Source organism: Coregonus clupeaformis, chromosome 7 (assembly GCF_020615455.1).
Source record: "Coregonus clupeaformis isolate EN_2021a chromosome 7, ASM2061545v1, whole genome shotgun sequence".
Classification (NCBI taxonomy): Eukaryota; Metazoa; Chordata; class Actinopteri; order Salmoniformes; family Salmonidae; genus Coregonus; species Coregonus clupeaformis.
The window spans coordinates 37,561,800-37,584,315 of NC_059198.1; the positions used below are offsets into that span (position 1 = coordinate 37,561,800).

The 22,516-nt window shown below is 45.9% G+C and overlaps 1 protein-coding gene across 2 annotated transcripts in view; it reads right to left on the bottom strand.

The window, feature by feature from the left end:
• LOC121569335 (E3 ubiquitin-protein ligase MARCHF6) overlaps positions 1-22,516 on the bottom strand; it is a 29,007-nt gene that overhangs the window by 2,242 nt on the left and 4,249 nt on the right. For both annotated transcript variants that reach the window (XM_041880208.2, XM_041880207.2), the window contains exons 5-24: positions 21,999-22,071; positions 21,617-21,788; positions 21,367-21,535; positions 21,155-21,216; positions 21,006-21,038; positions 19,833-19,884; positions 19,648-19,706; positions 19,367-19,447; positions 19,186-19,254; positions 18,885-18,959; positions 18,617-18,751; positions 16,684-16,803; positions 12,290-12,390; positions 11,054-11,191; positions 10,427-10,643; positions 9,801-9,870; positions 8,540-8,721; positions 807-941; positions 596-685; positions 235-367 (exon numbers count right to left, since the gene is read on the bottom strand). In XM_041880208.2, coding sequence (XP_041736142.1) covers positions 235-367; positions 596-685; positions 807-941; positions 8,540-8,721; positions 9,801-9,870; positions 10,427-10,643; positions 11,054-11,191; positions 12,290-12,390; positions 16,684-16,803; positions 18,617-18,751; positions 18,885-18,959; positions 19,186-19,254; positions 19,367-19,447; positions 19,648-19,706; positions 19,833-19,884; positions 21,006-21,038; positions 21,155-21,216; positions 21,367-21,535; positions 21,617-21,788; positions 21,999-22,071 — 2,166 coding nt within the window. The remainder of the gene's footprint in view (positions 1-234; positions 368-595; positions 686-806; positions 942-8,539; positions 8,722-9,800; positions 9,871-10,426; positions 10,644-11,053; positions 11,192-12,289; positions 12,391-16,683; positions 16,804-18,616; positions 18,752-18,884; positions 18,960-19,185; positions 19,255-19,366; positions 19,448-19,647; positions 19,707-19,832; positions 19,885-21,005; positions 21,039-21,154; positions 21,217-21,366; positions 21,536-21,616; positions 21,789-21,998; positions 22,072-22,516) is intronic.

The window sequence follows — 22,516 nt, forward strand, 5'->3', positions numbered from 1 at the left end:
CCTCTCTCATCTTTTTAAGTGGGAGAACTTGCACAGTTGGTGGCTGACTAAATACTTTTTTCCCCCACTGTAGAGCCATTAACAGAGTTATCTCTGGAGTCTCACCAGGAGGGTTATAGAGCTATTAGCAGAGCCAATAGAGCTAAACACGTCATACCACCCACACGTGTGCATGCAAACACTTCCCATAAACGTGCACGCATGCAAACAAACACACGCACACTGCTGACTTACCTACGGCAGGTACGACCCCGGCTGCTATGACATAGGGGACACAGAGGGACAGCAGCAGCACTGAGATGACAGGGGCAGCCAGCTTACAGATGATGAAATGGAGGTCGATGTTCCTGATGCCGTTAGCATACACCTGACAGGAGGAGAGGTGGCAATGTTATCCCTCACGGGTCACTTTACACAAGGTCAAACGCTGTATTGTTCACGTAGGGGGAAGAGAGAAATGTCTCATTCGCTTCCATTCCACAGGTTCAATTACCGGTAGTCAGAACGGAAAGAGTTGGTCAAACTTAAGTGTGAGATTGATAATAGTAGTTCTATATTAGGTTAAGGGATAATGACGTGGTGTAGGGTAACACACCTGTTCTATGACAGTCTTCAGCCACCACTGTGGACCCATGAGGGTGATGGCAGCGATGATTTTGGCATGGAGTACCCCCAGAGCCCAGTCCTACACACACAAAAGATACCATATAAAAAAAAACTGTGATCTTTACTATTGAACACACGCACGCACACACACACACACACACACACACACACACACACACACACACACACACACAGTGTACCTGCCAGGGGTAGAGGAGAGGCGTCTGGTCCAGAGGAACGCGTAGGGGAGCCACGATGACCAGTTCAAACAGCAGGCCCAGCAGTAGAGGGATAACACCAGCCACTAGCAACGCTACTACCAGTGTCTTCAGGATCTACACACACAAAAAGGTAAGACGTGACTGGATGTTGAAATATAAATGATCTTGGCATGGCCATCCACCTCCATAACTATTACAGGCTACTACAGTATATCTTCGTCCATATACAGTTCCGGCAGAGTGGATTTGGTATTTATTAGGATCCCCATTAGCCGCTGCAAAAGCATCAGCTACTCTTCCTCGGGTCCACATGAAACATTACGTAATACATAGTACAGAACATTATTAGTCAAGGACTGAAACACAATCTAAAACGTCACACAGTCTACATATGAGTACTGTGATGTCACGAGAGGCTGTGTCCTGGAGGGACGTTACATCCCCCTGAGGTGGCTGCAAACCCAGACAGCTATGGCTCCATCTGCTGGTATGGTCGGGAACTCCACCCCTCTATGGCCAATCTTCCCACGCAGCTGAAACAAATGAGGAGCTGATGAGCTGAAGGTTTGGGAAGGGAAGAGACACACTGAGGGAGTGTGGGGGGGGGTGAAGAGACACAGTCTCCAACCTGGGCTCTCTGGAGGACAAGAGTGCTGCACGTCCACTTCCATGAGGAATATAAGGATTTGGAGATACTTACCTTTGGGAAATACTCACCTTTGGATATATGCACCTGTGGAAATACGTGAGAGACATTTGGAAGGACTTTTTGCTGGGTTGGCCACTAGCTGCAACGTGGACTACAGTAAGGCTGGGGAAAAGTTATCTGAGCGAGTGAGAATTATGATTTTGGATGTGGAAGAGACATCCCTGAACTGTTAACCCTTAAAGAGCCACAAGAGAACATAATTTTGTTATATTTTCGTTAATTTCCCAAGACCTTTAATAAAATCCTTGTTTTGTTTGAACCTTGTCTCCTTGCACTACTTGAGCAATCCCGCTGAAAGCTGTGTAGCCTCTCGTGACGTCACAGATGGTGGAGAATACGGGCACGCTCAAGCGTTAATAGTGCATGTCAGAGGAGGATACCGAAGCTTTGATCACCCAGTTTTCCAAGTTGGCCGTAGGCTCCCCGCCGACTGAAATGGAGGACATATTGAAAGCCCTTGTTGCTGGCCAGCAAGCCCAGATGCAAGCAAACGTGGCTCTCTTGGAGGAGCAAAAGAAAGCCAACCTTCTGAAGGCAGAGGAATTGCAGTTGCAGAGACAGAGGGTTGTCCAAAATACCCGCCCAATAAAGGCAAGTGACTTTATATCTAAGATGGGAGCTACCGATGACATTGAGGCATACCTGCATGCATTTGAGGCCACGGCCACTAGGGAAGCCTGGCCCAAGCAACAGTGGGTTGGTCTGTTAGCCCCCTTTCTAACCGGGGAATCGCTGAATGCTGTCCGGGACCTGGGCCCTGACCAGGTTACTGACTATGATGCCCTGAAGTCTGAGATCCTCAGCAGATATGGACTCACAAAGTTTGGTATGGCCCAGCGCTTTCACAGCTGGACCTTCCAACCAGACCAACCTCCTCGGGCGCAGATGCATGAACTTGTCCGAATCGCAAGGAAATGGCTGGATCCGCAGAGGAATACAGCAGCGGCGGTGGTGGAGGCCGTTGTGGTGGATCGTTACCTACGCGCCCTGCCTTATGAGGCAAAACGGTTCATCAGTCAACAGGCCTTGACCACGGCTGATCTGACCGTGGAAGCTGTGGAAAAGTACCAGGCCACAGCGGAGATGCTGAATGCTTCTCGAAAAGACCCCAGGAGGGCGGCCCCACCACAAATGGGGAAGAACCCGTCCAAAGGACCCCAAGGTCTCGAACCCAGCCACGTCAGGACTTATCCCGGCTCCAGGGGGAGCCAGAAACCAGGCGGGTCCAAGAAGAGTACACCAGGAGGGGGAAACTCGACAGTGTTACCGGGGTGGGGAGATGGGACATATCTCCTGGCAGTGTGGGAAACCAGCCGATGAACCTATGCCCACTGCGGAGTCCTCCAGCTCAGCACCCACACACCGTTTTGACTCGCTCTTGGGAGTCGTAGATGGCGGCCCAGATCGACCCCCCCACCTGCCCGGTAACTGTGAATCACCATGATGTGGAGGCCTTACTGGATTCTGGTAGCCGGGCCACCCTGGTGCGTAAGGATTTGGTGGGCCCAACGTGTCTGACCCCGGGGAAAGTCCTCCCAGTTTCCTGTGTCCATGGGGACACCAGAGAATACCCCATTACTGAACTTACAATGACCAGCACACGGGGAACCATACACACGACGGCGGGGGTGGTTGATTCCCTCCCCGTCCCTGTCCTAAGTGGACGAGACTGCCCAGCCTTTTACCCACTCTGGAGAGAGTCTCAGGAGAGGATAACCCGAGTACCTCGGAAACGGAGAGGCAAGACTCATCCTGGGAAGGCTCCGGTGCAATCCTCCGAGTTACTCACTCCCGCCCGGGCTCGGATAGGGATGGCAGGTGCCCAGACCGACACAGAGACGGAGCTACATAATCTGGACAAAGAACTGTCTGGTCTGAAGGGGACCGCTGAGAGGTATCGTTTGTTAAAGCAACAGTTAGACATGAAGACAGAAGAGTTAGATATCCTCCAGGCTAAACTCCAACAGAGCTCCTTCCCTAAGCAACAGGAGGAGCTGGAGAGGCTGCGCAGGACCATCGAGGAGTGTGAGGAGACCCTGCGCAGTAGTAAGGAGGTCCAGAAGAAGGCAGAGGAGAAGTACAAGGTGTTGGAGAACAAGATGAAGAATGCGGAGGCAGAGAGAGAGAAGGAACTGAAAGCTGCTCAACAGAAGCTAAACTCTGCTAAAACCAAGGCTGATGCGTTCAGTAAGAAACTCAAGGAGAGACAACAGGAGGCTGAGTCCCTGGTCCTAGAGTTGGAGGAGTTGAAGAGAGAGCAGTCTGGCAAGCACCACGGCAATGCGGACGCCCTCTCCCGGCGTGATGCCTTCTTCGCTGCCTTTACCCCGACGAGGACGTCGGTCCCGAGGAGGGGGATGTGTGATGTCACGAGAGGCTGTGTCCTGGAGGGACGTTACATCCCGCATTGTCTCCGTACTCCGTACTGCTGTGCTGTTTGTTGCTACTTGGCTACCTGCCAAACTATTCACGTTTTACTTTTAATAAACGTTTAATCAATCTGGTTTGTGCTGTGGTGGAGACCTCTGTGGGCTATACTCGGCCTTGTCTCAGGATTGTAAGTTGGTGGTTGGGGATATCCCTCTAGTGGTGCGGGGGCTGTGCTTTGGCGGAGTGGGTGGGGTTATATCCTTCCTGTTTGGCCCTGTCCGGGGGTTTCTTCGGATGGGGCCACAGTGTCTCCGGACCGCTCCTGTCTCAGCCTCCAGTATTTATGCTGCAGTAGTTTATGTGTCGGGGGGCTGGGGTTAGTTGGTTATACCTGGAGTACTTCTCCTGTCTTATCCAGTGTCCTGTGTGAATTTAAGTATGCTCTCTCTAATTCTCTCGTTCTCTCTTTCTCTCTGAGAACCTGAGCCCTAGGACCATACGTCAGGACTACCGGGCATGATGACACCTTGCTGTCCCCAGTCCGCCTGGCCTTGCTGCTATTCCAGTTTCAACTGTTCTGCCTGCGGCTACGAAACCCCTACCTGTCCCAGACCTGCTGTTTTCAACTCTTTAATGATCGGCTATGAAAAGCCAACTGAGAGACCTGAGCCCTAGGACCATACGTCGGGACTACCGGCCGTGGTGACTCCTTGCTGTCCCCAGTCCGCCTGGCCTTGCTGCTATTCCAGTTTCAACTGTTCTGCCTGCGGTTATGGAACCCCTACCTGTCCCAGACCTGCTGTTTTCAACTCTTAATGATCGGCTATGAAAAGCCAACTGAGATTTATTCCTGATTATTATTTGACCATGCTTGTCACTTATGAACATTTTTGAACATCTTGGCATGGTTCTGTTATAATCTCCACCCGGCACAGCCAGAAGAGGACTGGCCACCCCTCATAGCCTGGTTCCTCTCTAGGTTTCTTCCTAGGCTTTCGCCTTTCTAGGGAGTTTTTCCTTGCCACCGTGCTTCTACACCTGCATTACTAGCTGTTTGGGGTTTTAGGCTGGGTTTCTGTACAGCACTTCGAGATATTAGCTGATGTAAGAAGGGCTATATAAAATAAAATTGATTGATTGATTGAGGTGGCTGCAAACCCAGACAGCTATGGCTCCATCTGCTGGTATGGTCGGGAACTCCACCCCTCTATGGCCAATCTTCCCACGCAGCTGAAACAAATGAGGAGCTGATGAGCTGAAGGTTTGGGAAGGGAAGAGACACACTGAGGGAGTGTGGGGGGGGGGTGAAGAGACACAGTCTCCAACCTGGGCTCTCTGGAGGACAAGAGTGCTGCACGTCCACTTCCATGAGGAATATAAGGATTTGGAGATACTTACCTTTGGGAAATACTCACCTTTGGATATATGCACCTGTGGAAATACGTGAGAGACATTTGGAAGGACTTTTTGCTGGGTTGGCCACTAGCTGCAACGTGGACTACAGTAAGGCTGGGGAAAAGTTATCTGAGCGAGTGAGAATTATGATTTTGGATGTGGAAGAGACATCCCTGAACTGTTAACCCTTAAAGAGCCACAAGAGAACATAATTTTGTTATATTTTCGTTAATTTCCCAAGACCTTTAATAAAATCCTTGTTTTGTTTGAACCTTGTCTCCTTGCACTACTTGAGCAATCCCGCTGAAAGCTGTGTAGCCTCTCGTGACGTCACAGTACATACACATAATATCTAGGTCTAATACATAGTTCAGTGCAAATTACAATATAGCATATATAAAATGGCTGTTTCTCTTCACAGTCCCCTTTGTGCAGTAAGGGAAGTTTTGTGGGGGTTTTTAAAACTGGTTTTATTGCTAGCTTGAATTACCTGGGGTGGCAGAGTTCCATGTAGTCATGGCTCTATTTAAAACTGTGTTTCCCAGCCTCTGTTCTGGACCTGGGGACTGTGAAGAGACCTCTTGGTTGCATGTCTTGTGTGGTACCGATGAGTGTCCGAACGGTGTGCCAACTGCTTGAACAGACCGTTCGGTTCCTTCAACACATCAATACCTCGCACAAAGACCAATAGTGATGCAGTCAATCTCTCCTCAACTTTGAGCCAGGAGAGACTGACATGCATGTTACTGATACAGTTGAAGTTGGAAGTTTACATATCCCTTAGCCAAATACATTTAAACTCAGTTTTTTCACAATTCCTGACATTTAATCCTAGTACAAATTCCCTGTCTTAGGTCAGTTAGGATCACCACTTTATTTTAAGAATGTGAAATGTCAGAATAATTGTAGAGAGAATGATTTATTTCAGCTTTTATTTATTTCATCACATTCCAAGTTTACATATACTCAATTAGTATTTGGTAGCATTGCCTTTAAATTGTTTAACTTGAGTCAAACGTTTCGGGTAGCCTTCCACAAGCTTCCTACAATAAGTTGGGTGAAATTTGGCCCATTCCTCCTGACAGAGCTGGTGTAACTGAGTCAGGTTTGTAGGCCTCCTTGCTTGCACACGCTTTTTCAGTTCTGCCCACAAATGTTCTATAGGACTGAGGTCAGGGCTTTGTGATGGCCACTCCAATACCTTGACTTTGTTGTCCTTAAGCCATTTTGCCACAACTTTGGAAGTATGCTTGGGGTCATTGTCCACTTGGAAGACCCATGAGACCAAGCTTTAACTTCCTGACTGATGTCTTGAGATGTTGCTTCAATATATCCATAATTAATCCTTCCTCATGATGCCATCTATTTTGTGAAATGCACCAGTCCCTCCTGCAGCAAAGCACCCCCACTGCATGATGCTGCCACCCCCGTGCTTCACGGTTGGGATAGTGTTCTTCGGCTTGCAAGCGACCCCCTTTTTCCTCCAAACATAATGATGGTCATTATGGCCAAACAGTTCTATTTTTGTTTCATCAGACCAGAGGACATTTCTCCAAAAAGTACGATCTTTGTCCCCATGTGCAGTTGCAAACCGTAGTCTGGCTTTTTTATGGCGGTTTTGGAGCAGTGGCTTCTTCCTTGCTGAGCGGCCTTTCAGGTTATGTCGATATAGGACTCTTTTTACTGTGGATATAGATACTTTTGTACCCGTTTCCTCCAGCATCTTCACAAGGTCCTTTGCTGTTGTTCTGGGATTGATTTGCACTTTTCGCACCAAAGTACGTTCATCTCTAGGAGACAGAACGCGTCTCCTTCCTGAGTGGTGTGACGGCTGCGTGGTCCTATGGTGTTTATACTTGCGTACTATTGTTTGTACAGATGAACGTGGTACCTTCAGGCGTTTGGAAATTGCTCTCAAGGATGAACCAGGCTTGTGGAGGTCTACAATTTGTTTTCTGAGGTCTTGGCTGATTTATTTTGATTTTCCCATGATATCAAGCAAAGAGGCACTGAGTTTGAAGGTAGGCCTTGAAATACATCCAGTGTGTACACCTCCAATTGACTCAAATTATGTCAATTAGCCTATCAGAAGCTTCTAAAGCCATGATGTCATTTTCTGGAATTTTCCAAGCTATTTAAAGGCACAGTCAACTTAGTGTATGTAAAAACTTCTGACCCACTGGAATTGTGATACAGTGAATTATATGTGAAACAATCTGTCTGTAAACAATTGTTGGAAAAATGACTTGTGTCATGCACAAAGTAGATGTCCTAACCAACTTGCCAAAACTACAGTTTGTTAACATGAAATTTGTGGAGTGCTTGAAAAACGAGTTTTAATGACTCCAACCTAAGTGTATGTAAACTTCCGACTTCAACTATACTTTCCCTCCGTGTACATCTAAGTGCGATACGTGCTGCTTTGTTCTGGAACAATTGCAATTGACCCATGTCCTTTGCCGCACATGACCACACAGCTAGGGCAGTAGTCAAGGTGCGACAAAACTACGGCCTGTAGGACCTGTCTGGTCGACTGAGATGTCAAGAAGGCAGAGCAACGCCCTATCATGGACAGACCTCTTCCCATTTGAGCAACCATTGAGCCTATACGTTTTGACCACGAAAGCTTGCTATCTAGGGTTACACCCAGCAGTTTAGTCTCCTAACTTGCTCAATAGCCACATTATTCAATAATAGATCTAAATTAGGTTTAGCGTTGAGCGAGTGATTTGTCCCAAAAATAATGCTTTTAGTTTGAGATATTTAGCACCAGCTTATTGCTAGTTTCCCATTCTAAAACTGACTGGAGCTCTATGTTAAATGTCTCAGTTATTTATTTTACTGTTGCAGCCGACATGTATACTGTCGAGTCATCAGCCTACATAGACACACAGGCTTTATTCAAGTTCAGTGGAAGGTAATTTGTAAAAACAGAAAACAATAATGGCCCTAGCCGGCTGCCCTGCGGTACACCACACTCAACTGAATTTGCATGAGAGAGGCTTCCATTAACGAAAACCCTATATATATATTTTTGGTCATTTAACAGAAGCTCTTATCCAGAGCGACTTAAAGTTAAGTGAGTGCATACATTTTCATACTGGCCCCCGGTGGGAAACGAACCCACAACCCTGGCGTTGCAAGCGCCATACTCTACCAACTGAGCTACAGGGGACTACATAATACATAATAGTATAACTAATAGATAATATAGTATAACTAATACATCTACTCTTACCATGAGGCTCCACTCCTGGACTTTGATCATGATGATGGTGCGTCCCTGGGGCATCCAGGCCAGTAGAACGGTGGCACCGCGGATGGACAGCCAGCACACGTACAGACCACACGCCGCTGTATACAGCTCATGGATCTTAGAGCTGCCTGTCCAGAACGACATCAGCCAACGGCCCGCAAACACTTCAACACATTAAAAACATAACGATGGCCTTTAGTGTCCTTTCGAGACATTCAGGTTAGTCATTCCAGGTGAGATTCCTGAAGAAGTACTCCAGTATTGAGATCAACAAAGTCCACTTTTTTCAGCTCAGTTCAATTAGATTTAAAACAATACTGCGAAGGTGTGTCGATAGATGAGAGCGAGAGTACGGTCAGTGTTGGGGAAGCTACTCTGAAAATATAGTTCACCAAGCTACCAATTACTTCACACTGGAAGAAGTTAAGCTACCCTTAAGAAAAATACAGTTTACTTAACCAAAGTTAATTTGAAAAAGTAGTTCACTACATCCAAACTACTTCGTGATAAATTATCATATCTAAACATATCACTATGGAGTCAGATGTTAACAGAATGTGTAATTTAGCCTATTAAAACACAAACAAATATGTTTCAAGTGAGAATTAGGCCGGTCTAATGCAGAAAAAGAAAGGAAATTCTTGACTATTTTACCCATATTTTTTTTCAGCAAAAAAAGTAGTGTATAGTTCCTGTTGTTAGCTACACTGCTATATGGCAAGTTAGTTAAGAACAATTTCTTATTCACAATGACGGCCTACACCGACCAAACCCGGACGACGCTGGGCCAATTGTGCGCCGCCCCATGGGACTCCCAATCACGGCCAGTTGTGATACAGCCTGGAATCGAACCAGGGGGTCTGTAGTGACGCCTCAAGCACGGAGATGCAGCCTTAGACCGCTGCGCCACTCGGGAGCCAATTACTGAAAACACTACCAAGATTTCAGTGGAGGCTGGTGGGAGGAGCTATAGGAGGACGGGGTCATTGTAATGGCTGGAATGCGATCAATGGAACGGAGTCAAACGTGGTTTCCATTTCTTTGCTGTGTTTGATAATGTTCCATTTATTCAATTCCAGCCATTACAGTGAGCCCGTCCTCCTATAGCTCCTTCCACCAGCCTCCACTGCAATATTTGAATTTATTTCAACGACCACCAAGCTACTGCAAAATCTAGTTAAATGACCAGTTGAACTACATGTAGTTCACTACTCCCCAACACTGACTAAGGTTGATGTCTCACCTGGTAACGTCAGACACACCAGACTGGACACCAGCAGGGTGACACACATGAACCCTATCAGCAGGACGATCTACAAACAAGAGAGAGAGACATTCAAGTGGTAACTTGTCCTGAGGGGAAAGTGGAAGGGTCGGTGGTAGGGGGTAGTGTAGGGCTGTCCAACCCTCTTCCTGGCGATCTACCGTCCTGTAGGTTTTCAGTCCAACCCTCTTCCTGGAGATCTACTGTCCTGTAGGTTTTCAGTCCAAACCTCTTCCTGGCAATCTACCGTCCTGTAGGTTTTCAGTCCAACCCTAATTTAACACACCTGATTCGACTTATTAGCTGCTCAACAAGACCTTAACTAGCTGAATCAGATACGCTAAGTTAGGGTTGGACTGAAAACCTACAGGACAGTAGATCTCCAGGAACAGGGTTGGACTGAAACCTACAGACAGTAGTGGAAGGGTTGGACGGACAGTAGATCTCAGGAAGAGGGTTGGACTGAAAACCTACAGGACAGTAGATCTCCAGGAACAGGGTTGGACTGAAAACCTACAGGACAGTAGATCTCCAGGAAGAGGGTTGGGCAGCCCTGGTTAAGGGTATACGGGTTAAGTGTTAAGGTAGTGTGTAGTGTAACTGACCCTAAAGGGGAAGCGTAGGGGCCGGTGGTAGGGTTGGAAGCCTATAGGTCCTCCCTGCTGTAGTATGGCCTGATGGGCTGCATGAAGCCCCTCCCCCACAGCAGGGGCGGGGTTAGCGTTGTTGTTATGGTGACCGGGAGCAGGGTTGTTGTTGTTGTTGACAGGCTGGTTAGCCTCGTCGTCTTCCTGTTCTCCCAGCAGGTAAGAGTGGAGGTCTCTGAAAGGGGAGAGGGGAGGAGGAGGAGGATAGGGGGGAGGAGTGGGGAGAGGAGGAGAAGAAGATGATTAGGAGAGGAGGAGGAGGAGGAGGAGGAGAGGGGAGAGGAGGAGGATTAGGAGAGGGGGTAGAGGGGCAGGAGGAGGAGGATAGGGGGGAGGAGGAGTGGGGAAAGGAGGAGAAGAGGAGAATTAGGAGAGGAGGAAGAGGATAGGGGGGAGGAGTGGGGGGAGGAGAAGAGGAGGATTAGGAGAGGGGGCAGAGGGGGAGATAGGAGAGCAGAATAAAGGTATAGAGAGTTAGCTAACAAATATATACTTCATGTTACGGGTCTGTAGTTACAATGAAAGAACACTTTGGGAGTGTGTATAAGTGTGTACAGGTGTAGTGTATAGTGTGTATAGACTTACAGTAGGTATCCAGCGGTTACGGTCCAGGCTCTGACCAGACCTTTGAGCCACTGGCGTGTGTGACCCTGTTCCAGGAGAGCTGGCAGAACCACCTGCAGCAGCAACAGCTCCAGAGACAGCTCACTGACTGGAGCATCACTGGAGGAAAGGAGAGAGGAGGGGGGAGAGAGAGAGAGAGAGGAGGGGGGAGAGCGGAGAGAGGAGGGGGGAGAGAGAGAGAGAGAGGAGGGGGGAGAGAGAGAGAGAGGAGGGGGGAGAGCGGAGAGAGGAGGGGGAAGGTACATCACTTACCGGGTATACATCTACAGTACATTCCTAGGTATTTAGATGCTGGGCTGGAAAAAAACCTGCACACAATGCAGCTCTCCAGGACCAGGGTTGGTGACCATTTCTGGCCACAGTTGAGCCATGTTAGTGTACCTGTAAAGCATGATGTTGTAGGGAAGGAAGGAGTGAGTGTACCTGTAAAGCATGATGTTGTAGGGAAGGAAGGAGTGTACCTGTAAAGCATGATGTTGTAGGGATGGAAGGAGTGAGTGTCCCTGTAAAGCATGATGTTGTAGGGAAGGAAGGAGTGTCTCTGTAAAGCATGATGTTGTAGGGATGGAAGGAGTGAGTGTCCCTGTAAAGCATGATGTTGTAGGGAAGGAAGGAGTGTCTCTGTAAAGCATAATGTTGTAGGGAAGGAAGTAGTGAGTGTACCTGTAAAGCATGATGTTGTAGGGAAGGAAGGAGTGTACCTGTAAAGCATGATGTTGTAGGGAAGGAAGGAGTGTCCCTGTAAAGCATGATGTTGTAGGGAAGGAAGGAGTGAGTGTACCTGTAAAGCATGACGTTGTAGGGAAGGAAGGAGTGAGTGTCCCTGTAAAGCATGACGTTGTAGGGAAGGAAGGAGTGAGTGTACCTGTAAAGCATGATGTTGTAGGGAAGGAAGGAGTGTACCTGTAAAGCATGATGTTGTAGGGAAGGAAGGAGTGAGTGTACCTGTAAAGCATGATGTTGTAGGGAAGGAAGGAGTGAGTGTACCTGTAAAGCATGATGTTGTAGGGAAGGAAGGAGTGAGTGTACCTGTAAAGCATGATGTTGTAGGGAAGGAAGGAGTGAGTGTACCTGTAAAGCATGATGTTGTAGGGAAGGAAGGAGTGAGTGTCTCTGTAAAGCATGATGTTGTAGGGAAGGAAGGAGTGAGTGTCTCTGTAAAGCATGATGTTGTAGGGAAGGAAGGAGTGAGTGTACCTGTAAAGCATGACGTTGTAGGGAAGGAAAGCAGGGAGGAGTAGCTTGATCATCCTGATGGGCAGCCACAACATCAGGAGAACGATAGAACCAAACACCACCTAGGAGAGGAGAGATCATACATCATACACCTTTTAATGATCAGAGCCATAGCTGCATATAACTACTTTTGACCAACACATCTGTCTGTAGATGAACGGACCACAGACTGGATGAACCTGCGGAGGCAGCATTTTTATTTACCGGACATTTAAGAAATTTACCGGACCCATATGCATTGGTTGCGTAACCTGATTAGGCCGTCCACCCACGTTTCTCAGAATGACAGAAATCACATTTAGTTTATGGTAATTCATCTTAACAGAACATGCAAGTCGGATGCAAATGGCGTGCATAATTCTTACCGAATTCCGATGAGATGTTAGAATGCATGTCCATAAGGCTAGGGGAAGCTTTCCCTAAAGTAAATTTAAATTGCCAAAATTATATAGCCTAATTAGCTTACCCCTGTCTATACAGAAATAAAAAAAATCATTCAAAATAGCCTAATACACCAAAAAGCATAATTTGGTCACAGAGGATCATTAACTTCTTTTTTAAATGTTTACATGTGGATTGTTTTAAATGGCATAGCCTACAGTCGGAAAGGCCTGCAATTTGGGCAGCGTGCAGTAAATACCAAATAGATGATTGTTGAGTTGCGACTGTCAGTGAAAAGCAGAGAGACCCAGCCAGGCATATCGCAATATTTATAAATACAATCGCGGAAAAACAGTTTGGGAAACAAATGGCTATTGCTGTAAAGAGAAGACTCCAATCTGTCTTTTAGTTATCAAAATTATCAACTTCATTGAGCGAAAAGTAGCCTATCCTATTGGCAACAGCGGAGAACATCAGCCATATCCCCGGTGAGTGTGCATATTCACTGTCTTCATCATTGGGTCTGTGCCACTTGTTTGTTTTTGGACAATAATTTCCTCCTCCAGGTTAGATGGACGTCATGTTGTATTTGTGTCTCCCCTGTTTGCAACGTCGTCTTTATTGATCTGTTTGTCAGTGTCAGCAGAGTAGGCTACCAAGTCATTTTTGTCGTATTAAAAAAAGACTCTGCTAATGTCTCCAGTCATATAAAGTGTAGCAGAATTGCATAAAATGCGTTTATTAAAGGCCAACATTTTCCTGTGCAAAGAAAGGAGAAGAAGTGTAGCCAAGGTCTACTCTAAGTCACTTATTGTATTTATTTTCGAATGACCAGTGAGATATACCTGCTGGAGCGCAGACTACGGGTGGGTGCTGCTATGGTGACCAATGAGCTAAGATAGGGCGGGGATTTGCCTAGCAGTGATTTATAGATGGCCTGGAGCCAGTGGGTTTGACGACGAACATGTAGTGAGGACCAGCCAACAAGAGCGTACAGGTCACAGTGGTGGGTAGTGTATGGGGCTTTGGAGACAAAACGGATGGCACTGTGATAGACTACATCCAATTTGCTGAGTAGAGTGTTGGAGGCTATTTTGTAAATGACATCGCCGAAGTCAAGGATCGGTAGGATAGTCAGTTTTACGAGGGCATGTTTGGCAGCATGAGTGAAGGAGGCTTTGTTGCGAAATAGGAAGCCGATTCTAGATTTAACTTTGGATTGGAGATTCTTTATGTGAGTCTGGAAGTTGAGTTTACAGTCTAACCAGACACCTAGATATTTGTAGTTGTCCACATACTCTAGGTCAGACCCGGTCGAGAGTGGTGATTCTAGTCGGGTGGGGCGGGTGCTAGCACGTTGGATTGAAAAGCATGCATTTAGTTATATTATTAGCCTAAATTATGACTATCCAATCTAAATCGTCACATTAGGAATAGTAGGCTCTCTTACATAAGTCTGCAAATGCTTTATTATACAGGTGCATTTCTATGGTGAAACTTAGCTTCCCCAAACTTGAAACCCACATGCCGCCTATGTTAGAATAACTGCCCACATTTACTTTTCCTCATCCAACAAGTAACGAACAGCAAAATTACTAGCCTATGTCAATCTTCTACCCCCCCCACCCCCACCCCCCACCCATAGTAGAAAAGTTGACCTATTCTATTGGTCAGCTTGTCGTTCTGTGCGAGAAAGAAATAACCTACTCCAAACTGACTCTGGGACGATAGATCCTAAATTCATCCAACCAGTATGCCTATGGTGCATCCCCAGAACGTAACAAAGCAATGAAGCTCATGCAACAGATCAGAACGTTTTGCATAAAATGTTGATAACCTATTATTTAATTCACATTTTAAGCGTGGCAATGCGCACAAGGCAGTAAGCTGCTCGCGAATGTTCGCTCCATAACGCAATTAGCAGAAAACACAATTTTGAGCGGTTTCATGTGACGGAGATGAAAAATATGTAGAAAGAGGGGAGATCTAAATATGCAACAACTAGCATTGGTTGCTAATATGACTAGGATTGTGCCTTTGGCTACTGGACAATGAAAGATAGTTGATTTGAAAAATCAATAGAACATGAGAAAAATAGGTTATTGGTTTCAATGGTATAGGGAAGTCTTCATAAAATAATTGCCTGCATATTTGGTTTGATTTTGGCTAAGTTACTTTGAAGCAAGGTAAGACATGCTTCATATGTAGTGAAACGTTCAAGGTTTAAAACACAAGTACGTTTTTAAAAAATGCATACCGCCTCCAGCTCATTGTAAAGTGGTGAGTGACACGCTGAAGCCTGGTTAGTTGCCGTTGTACTTGAATGGCGAATGGGAAGAGTGTTTCAATTACCAGTTGAGAAATAAAAATAGCAGCTCTTTTTAATGTTGGCCATTGTTGTTGTTTTGTTACATGCGATTGCCTGGTATTTCCATCATTCAACAGGCTAAAATTCATTAACTTCGCAATGGGATTACTTTTTCTTCTTCTCCCGAACAATTGCCGGCACCAATTTGATCAGCTTTTCATTTTTCAGGCCAACAGTCGGCTATTCCCGGCTAACGGAAACCCTGCTGCGGAGGTGTCTGTAGATGTCCAGTGCATTGTACATTTAGTTACATTACAGCCCTTTTCCCAAAATGGATTAAATAAAATAAAAACCCTCCTCTACACACAATACCAAATAATGACAAAGCAAAAACTGGTTTTTAGACATGTTTGCAAATGTATAAACAAAAAACAGAATACCTTATTTCCATCAGTATTCAGACCTTTTGCTATGAGACTCGAAATTGAGCTCAGGTGCATCCTGTTTCCAGTGATCTGGGGAAGGGTACCAAAAAATGTCTGCAGCATTGAAGGTCCCCAAGAACACAGTGGCCTCCATCATTCTTAAATGGAAGAAGTTTGGAACCACCAAGACTCTTCCTAGAGCTGGCCGCCCGGCCAAACTGAGACAATCGGGGGAGAAGGGCCTTGGTCAGGGAGGTGATCAAGAACCCGATGGTCACTCTGACAGAGCTCCAGAGTTCCTCTGTGGAGATGGGAGAACCTTCCAGAAGGACAACCATCTCTGCAGCACTCCACCAATTATGGTAGAGTGGCCAGACGGAAGCCGCTCCTCAGTAAAAGGCACGACAGCCCGCTTGGAGTTTGCCAAAAGGCACTTAAAGACTCTCAGACCATGAGAAACAAGATTCTCTGGTCTGATGACACCAAGATTGAACTCTTTGGCCTGAATGCCAAGCATCATGTCTGGAGGAAACCTGTGGGGATGGTTTTCAGCGGCAGGGACTGGGAGACTAGTTAGGATCGAGGGAAAGATGAACGGAGCAAAGTACACAGAGATCCTTGATGAAAACCTGCTCCAGAGCACTCAGGACGTCAGACTGAGGCATAGGTTCACCTTCCAACAGGACAACGACCCTAAGCACACAGCCAAGACAACGCAGGAGTGGCTTCAGGAAAAGTCTCTGAATGTCCTTGAGTGGCCCAGCCAGAGCCCGGACTTGAACCCGATCGAACATCTCTGGGGAGACCTGAAAGTAGCTGTACAGCGACGCTCCCCATCCAACCAGACAGAGCTTGAGAGAATCTGCAGAGAAGAATGGGAGAAACACCCCAAATAGCTTGTAGCGTCATACCCATGAAGACTCGAGGCTGTAAATCGCTGCCAAAGGTGCTTCAACAAAGTACTGAGTAAAGGGTCTGAATACTTTTTTTATTTTTTATAAATTAGCAAAACATCTGTTTTTGCTTTGTCATTATGGGGTATTGTGTGATGAGGATTATTATTTTTAAAATCCATTTTAGAATAAGGCTGTAATGTAACAAAATGTGGAAAAAGTCAAGGGGTCTGAATACTTTCCAAATGCACTGTACGTACCACAGACAGGATGAACCTGCGGAGGTGTCTGTAGATGTACTGACCACAGACAGGATGAACCTGCGGAGGTGTCTGTAGATGTACTGACCACAGACAGGATGAACCTGCGGAGGTGTCTGTAGATTGGTAGGTGGATCATCTCCTGGACTGGGTTGAAGTCTGGATCGTTCAGGTTTCTCAGAAACCACAGGACCCCAGGCCTCAGTACCTGACCCAACACAGCACCACAATATAGTCAGGAATTAATCAACAGCACACTACAACAAACCAGTCAATAACTACGTTTCCATCCAATTGGCAACAGAATTTCATGTGAATATTCAGAAATATGCATAAGGGAAATATGCAATTTTTTTGGGATAAAAATCAGTGAGTGATGACGTAATGCACATAAATTACTTTTTTCGCACACATTTTCATGTACCGAATAAAAGCCTAAAGTTTAATATGTTTCCATCGCATTTCAACAAAAACTGTTGCATTAAATAGCAAAGGTTTGTGGCACGTACGCTCTAGTCAACAGCTCACGGATACTGTGCAGGTCGGCTAGTGAAGAATCAATCATCACGTCACCAGAATGAGACCCTCAATATTTATTGGAAAGGAGCATCAAAGCTCATCACTGTGCACTTGCACCACCTTGTGAAGTTCATCATAACATTTTATCTGTAGCCGAATAAACTGCATGCTTTCCCGAGTCCTAGTGGGAGGACCACACAACATACACCACATGGCCAAAAGTATGTATCAGCCACAAGAGCATTAGTGAGGTCGGGCACTTATGTTGGGCGATTAGACCTGGCTCGCAGTCGGTGTTCCAATTCATCCCAAAGGTGTTCGATGGGGTTGAGGTCAGGGCACTGTGCAGGCCAGTTAAGTCCTTCCACTCCGATCTCAACAAACCATTTCTGTATGGACCTCGCTTTGTGCACGGGGGCATTGTCATGCTGAAACAGGGAAGGGCCTTCCCCAAACTGTTGCCACAAAGTTGGAAACACAGAATCATCTAGAATGTAATTGTATGCAGTAGCGTTGACATTTCCCTTCACTGGAACTAAGGTGCCTAGCCCGAATTATGAAAAACAGCCCCAGACCATTACCTTTACAGTTGGCACTATGCATTCGGGCAGGTAGCGTTCTCCTGGCATGAAGCTCCCGATGAAAAGCTATTGTGCTGACATTGCTTCCAGATGCAGTTTGGAACTCAGTAGTGAGTGTTGCAACTGAGGACACGCGCTTCAGCACTCGCCGGTCCCGTTCTGTGAGCCCTACCACTTCGCGGCTGAGCCGTTGTTGCTCCTAGATGTTTCCTCTTCACAATAACAGCACTTACAGTTGACCGGGGCAGCTCTAGCAGGGCAGAAATTTGCCGAACTGACTTGTTGGAAAGGTGGCATCCTATGACGGTGCCACGTTGACAGTCACTGAGCTCTTCAGTAAGGCCGTTCTACTGCCAATGTTTTTGCTATGGAGATTGCATGGCTGTGTGCTCAATTTTATACACCTGTCAGCAAAGCAACGGGTGTGGCTGAAATAGCCTAATCCACTAATTTGATGGGGTGTCCACATACCTTTGGCCACGTGAATCCAAGTTTATTTCGATATGATGTTTATTATATCAATATTTGAGCATAAAGGCGGTTCCCTTCGACATTCCACACATCATTAATTTGAGACACAAAAACAATCCCACCATATCAAACAAACAAATCGTCTGACATTTATTGAAATTGTACCGACATTTCCTGTTTCCATCAGCTCGGTCGCATCTTTTTAAATTTTTTATGTGTCAGTTAATTCACCCTCATGAATTGGCTGTATGGAAACCTGGTTATTGAGCATGTCCCAAATCACACCTTATATAATGCACTACATTAACTCTACATCACAAATGGCACCCTATTCACTATTTAGTGCACTAGTTTTGACCAGGGCCATATGGGCTCTGGTCCAAAGTAGTGCACTATAAATGGAATAGGGTACCATTTGTGTCTGGGCCCGAAGTGTGATCCGTCCCCTACCTCTCTCAGCAGGAGGATGAAGGATGCGAAATAGAAGACGTAGACCATTCCCACCAGCCAGTGCAGGAACATGGTGGTGCCTGGAGCAGACTTAAAACTCTGCTCTCTGTCCTTCAGAGACGCATCAAACATCTCCTGCAGAACGGACGGAAGAAAAGGTGGAAACTGTTAAAGGAAAGAAAAGGAGAGGGGTGGGGGAAATGGAGAGCACGGTTGGAAGAGAAGAGGGGGAGAGAGAAGAGGGATAGAACTAAATATTTGTACGTACTAAAGAGCAGATGTCGAGCCACCAGCCACAGATGAGGGGGAAAACTCCTATCTCCACGACAACAAGCAGTGAGACCTGGAACACAGACACACCACGTTAAACACCATCGACAGACATGACCTCAGGGACTATGAAGACCCAGGGGAAACTCAGGCAATTCAGAAATCATGCATTTATGTCAATGGGAGATTTACATTAAAAACGTTGACCTACGTCATTTATTTAGATTTGTTCTTATAGTCGAGTCGTTCTAGGGGTTTACAGTAATATGAAAAGCCTAGATTTAAAACCGAAACGTTACCTTGACAACGATGTAGCAGACCCCTAGTAGACGGCGGGACCTCTGAAACCTGACCAGAGCAGCGAACCCCTGAGAGACACCAGTTAAGGACAAACACACACTTTTGTACACAGTGGAAAGGTCTCCATGGAAACACTGCATGGTCACAGGAAGGGATCTCGGTCAGTAGGCGGAAGGATACGTGACAGAGGATGAGCGTCATGGCCAGCAGGATGTACCCTACGATGGTTGTGATCAGGCCCTCGAATTGGGAAGCTTGGACCTAGAGGACAAGACATAAGCATTCAACCATATTTGCTTTGTTGGTGAGGCCAACTTTGTTGAATGCAGAACGTAAACAGACTATTCTTGACTATATCGATTAAATATGCAATCATCTTTGTAAATACAATATATTTGTACTGTATATCATTATGTTTTGCACAGAGAGTCAGGAGTGGTATATTAGAGCATTTTTCTTACATATTCCTCAAAGCCAAGTCCCATGACAGAGAAGTGACCAATGTGGTATGGACAGAACGCTGGAAGAGAAAACAGAGAAGCGTCAAACCTCACAGCCTTCTACTGAGCACTATTACCATACCTGGCTAGTTGGTTTTAAGAAGGGTACTACTTTAGAGGGAGTTAGTGTTAGTTTGTGTACTCACCGAAGACCAGAATGAAGAGAGTGTTCAGAGAGACAACCCAGAACACATGCTCCTGGAATACAAGACACAAAGCAAAACGTCACCTCACTACTTTCAAAGCAAAACATCACCTCACTACTTTCAAAGCAAAACATCACCTCACTACTTTCAAAGCAAAACATCACCTCACTACTTTCAAAGCAAAACATCACCTCACTACTTTCAAAGCAAAACGTCACCTCACTACTTTCAAAGCAAAACGTCACCTCACTACTTTCAAAGCAAAACGTCACCTCACTACTTTCTAGTGCTACTGCTCATAGAACAGAAAACCCCTTCATTGCAATAATACCCCATACTAGGTGTATAAATACTACCCCATACTAGGTATATAAATACTACTCCATACTAGGTATAAATAATACCCCATACTAGGTGTATAAATACTACTCCATACTAGGTATAAATACTACCCCATACTAGGTATAAATACTACCCCATACTAGGTGTATAAATACTACTCCATACTAGGTATATAAATACTACTCCATACTAGGTATATAAATACTACTCCATACTAGGTATATAAATACTACTCCGTACTAGGTGTATAAATACTACCCCATACTAGGTATATAAATACTACTCCATACTAGGTATAAATAATACCCCATACTAGGTGTATAAATACTACTCCATACTAGGTATAAATACTACCCCATACTAGGTGTATAAATACTACTCCATACTAGGTGTATAAATACTACTCCATACTAGGTGTATAAATACTACTCCATACTAGGTGTATAAATACTACTCCATACTAGGTGTATAAATACTACTCCATACTAGGTGTATAAATACTACTCCATACTAGGTGTATAAATACTACTCCGTACTAGGCGAATAAATACTACTCCGTACTAGGCGAATAAATACTACACCATACTAGGTGAATAAATACTACACCATACTAGGTGTATAAATACTACTGCATACTAAGTGTATAAATACTACTCCGTACTAGGTGTATAAATACTACTCCATACTAGGTGTATAAATACTACTGCATACTAAGTGTATAAATACTACTCCATACTAGATGTATAAATACTACTCCATACTAGGTGTATAAATACTACTCCATTCTATGTGTGTTAATAACTATTCATACTAGTGTAAATAAATACGTACTAAGAACACCAAGGAGCCATCTAGTCCAAGCATCTGAGAGGTAAAGAGAAAGACATTAAGAGGTGATGATATAGTCATGGACAGTGGGGTGTCATGCACTTGATTCAGCACAGATGTGTTGGAGATTGCTGAAACTAAACCAGTCTTACCCTCTCCCAGGTGAGCTCCTCTGCTGCTCTGTCCCATTCTAGAGCATTCCAGTTCATATCATCTACAGACAGAGAGAGAAAGATAGAGAAAAATAGAGAGAGAGAAAGATGGAGAGAAATAATATGCAGAGAGAGAGATCTCATACTATATAACTTAGTATTGCTGTTGCCATATGTTGGTCATCAGCTGAGTTCTGGCCCTAGTCTCCTACCCTGAGCTCCGTTGTTGGCATCCGCATCTTCGGCAGCCGCCCCCTCCTCTTCCTCGTTGTCTTGTTCTGGCTCCTCCCCCTGTTCTGGGGGGCCGTCTGGGGGCTCTGGCTCTGCCTCGTGAGCTGGCGGGTTAGCAGGGGGTTCATCAGCTGCTCCCTGACCTGCAGCCTGCAGGATGGAGGGGCTGTAAATGTATGCGTGTGTGTGTGTGTGTGTGTGTGTGTGTGTGTGTGCGTGCGTGCGCGTTACCTCATTGGGCTGCTGTCCGGCTGCGTTGGGCTGGGGCTGCTGGTGGTGCTCCAGCCACAGGGGGGGGCCACCATGGACTATCTGCTCCCTGAGCCACACCAGGCTAATGAACGCACACAGTGTACACGTCACCACGAAACAGCCCTGCAGACAGTCTGCCAGCAGGTTATCTCTACAGGGAGGATGTGAAAATGTCAAAGAACTACAAAAAAGCACTCACACATCTTGTTGCGAAACTGGGAATAATGCCATAATATCTATGAGCTCTGACGAAGGCCAAGAGGCCGACACGTAAGCTTGAATAAACAGTGATACCATCTGATACAGGAAAGAGGTACAGAGTCTGATTGGTGAAGGAGGAGGATATGACGTCATGACTCACGTGGAGAGCATGTCCAATGGCAGCGTCAGGAGCGAGGTCACAGAGCCGGTAAACAGACACTTGTAGATTCGACCTGGAGAGAGAGAGAGAGAGAGGTGCTATGGGCGTCATCTCACCAAGGTAGGACACGCTGAAGAAAGAGGTAGGCCTTCAGGAAGGAAGATCTTGGTTAGGACTGAGGCCAAATGTATTTTCGGCGGGGGCAGTCTAAGTAATTGTTTGGTTCATCCTGGTATTGTAATCCTCCCTGTCCTAATAGAGTGGACAAACAAATCAACACACCAGTAGGATTAACCAAACTGGGAAAATCCCAACAGATTATTATAGATGGTCCATTTCTGATCCTATAAAACCATGTACACAGCGCTAGTGAACTTAGTGCAGGGCTGCCCAACCCTCTTCCTGGAGATCTACTGTCCTGTGGGTTTTCAGTCCAACCCTCTTCCTGGAGATCTACCGTCCTGTGGGTTTTCAGTCCAACCCTCTTCCTGGAGATCTACCGTCCTGTGGGTTTTCAG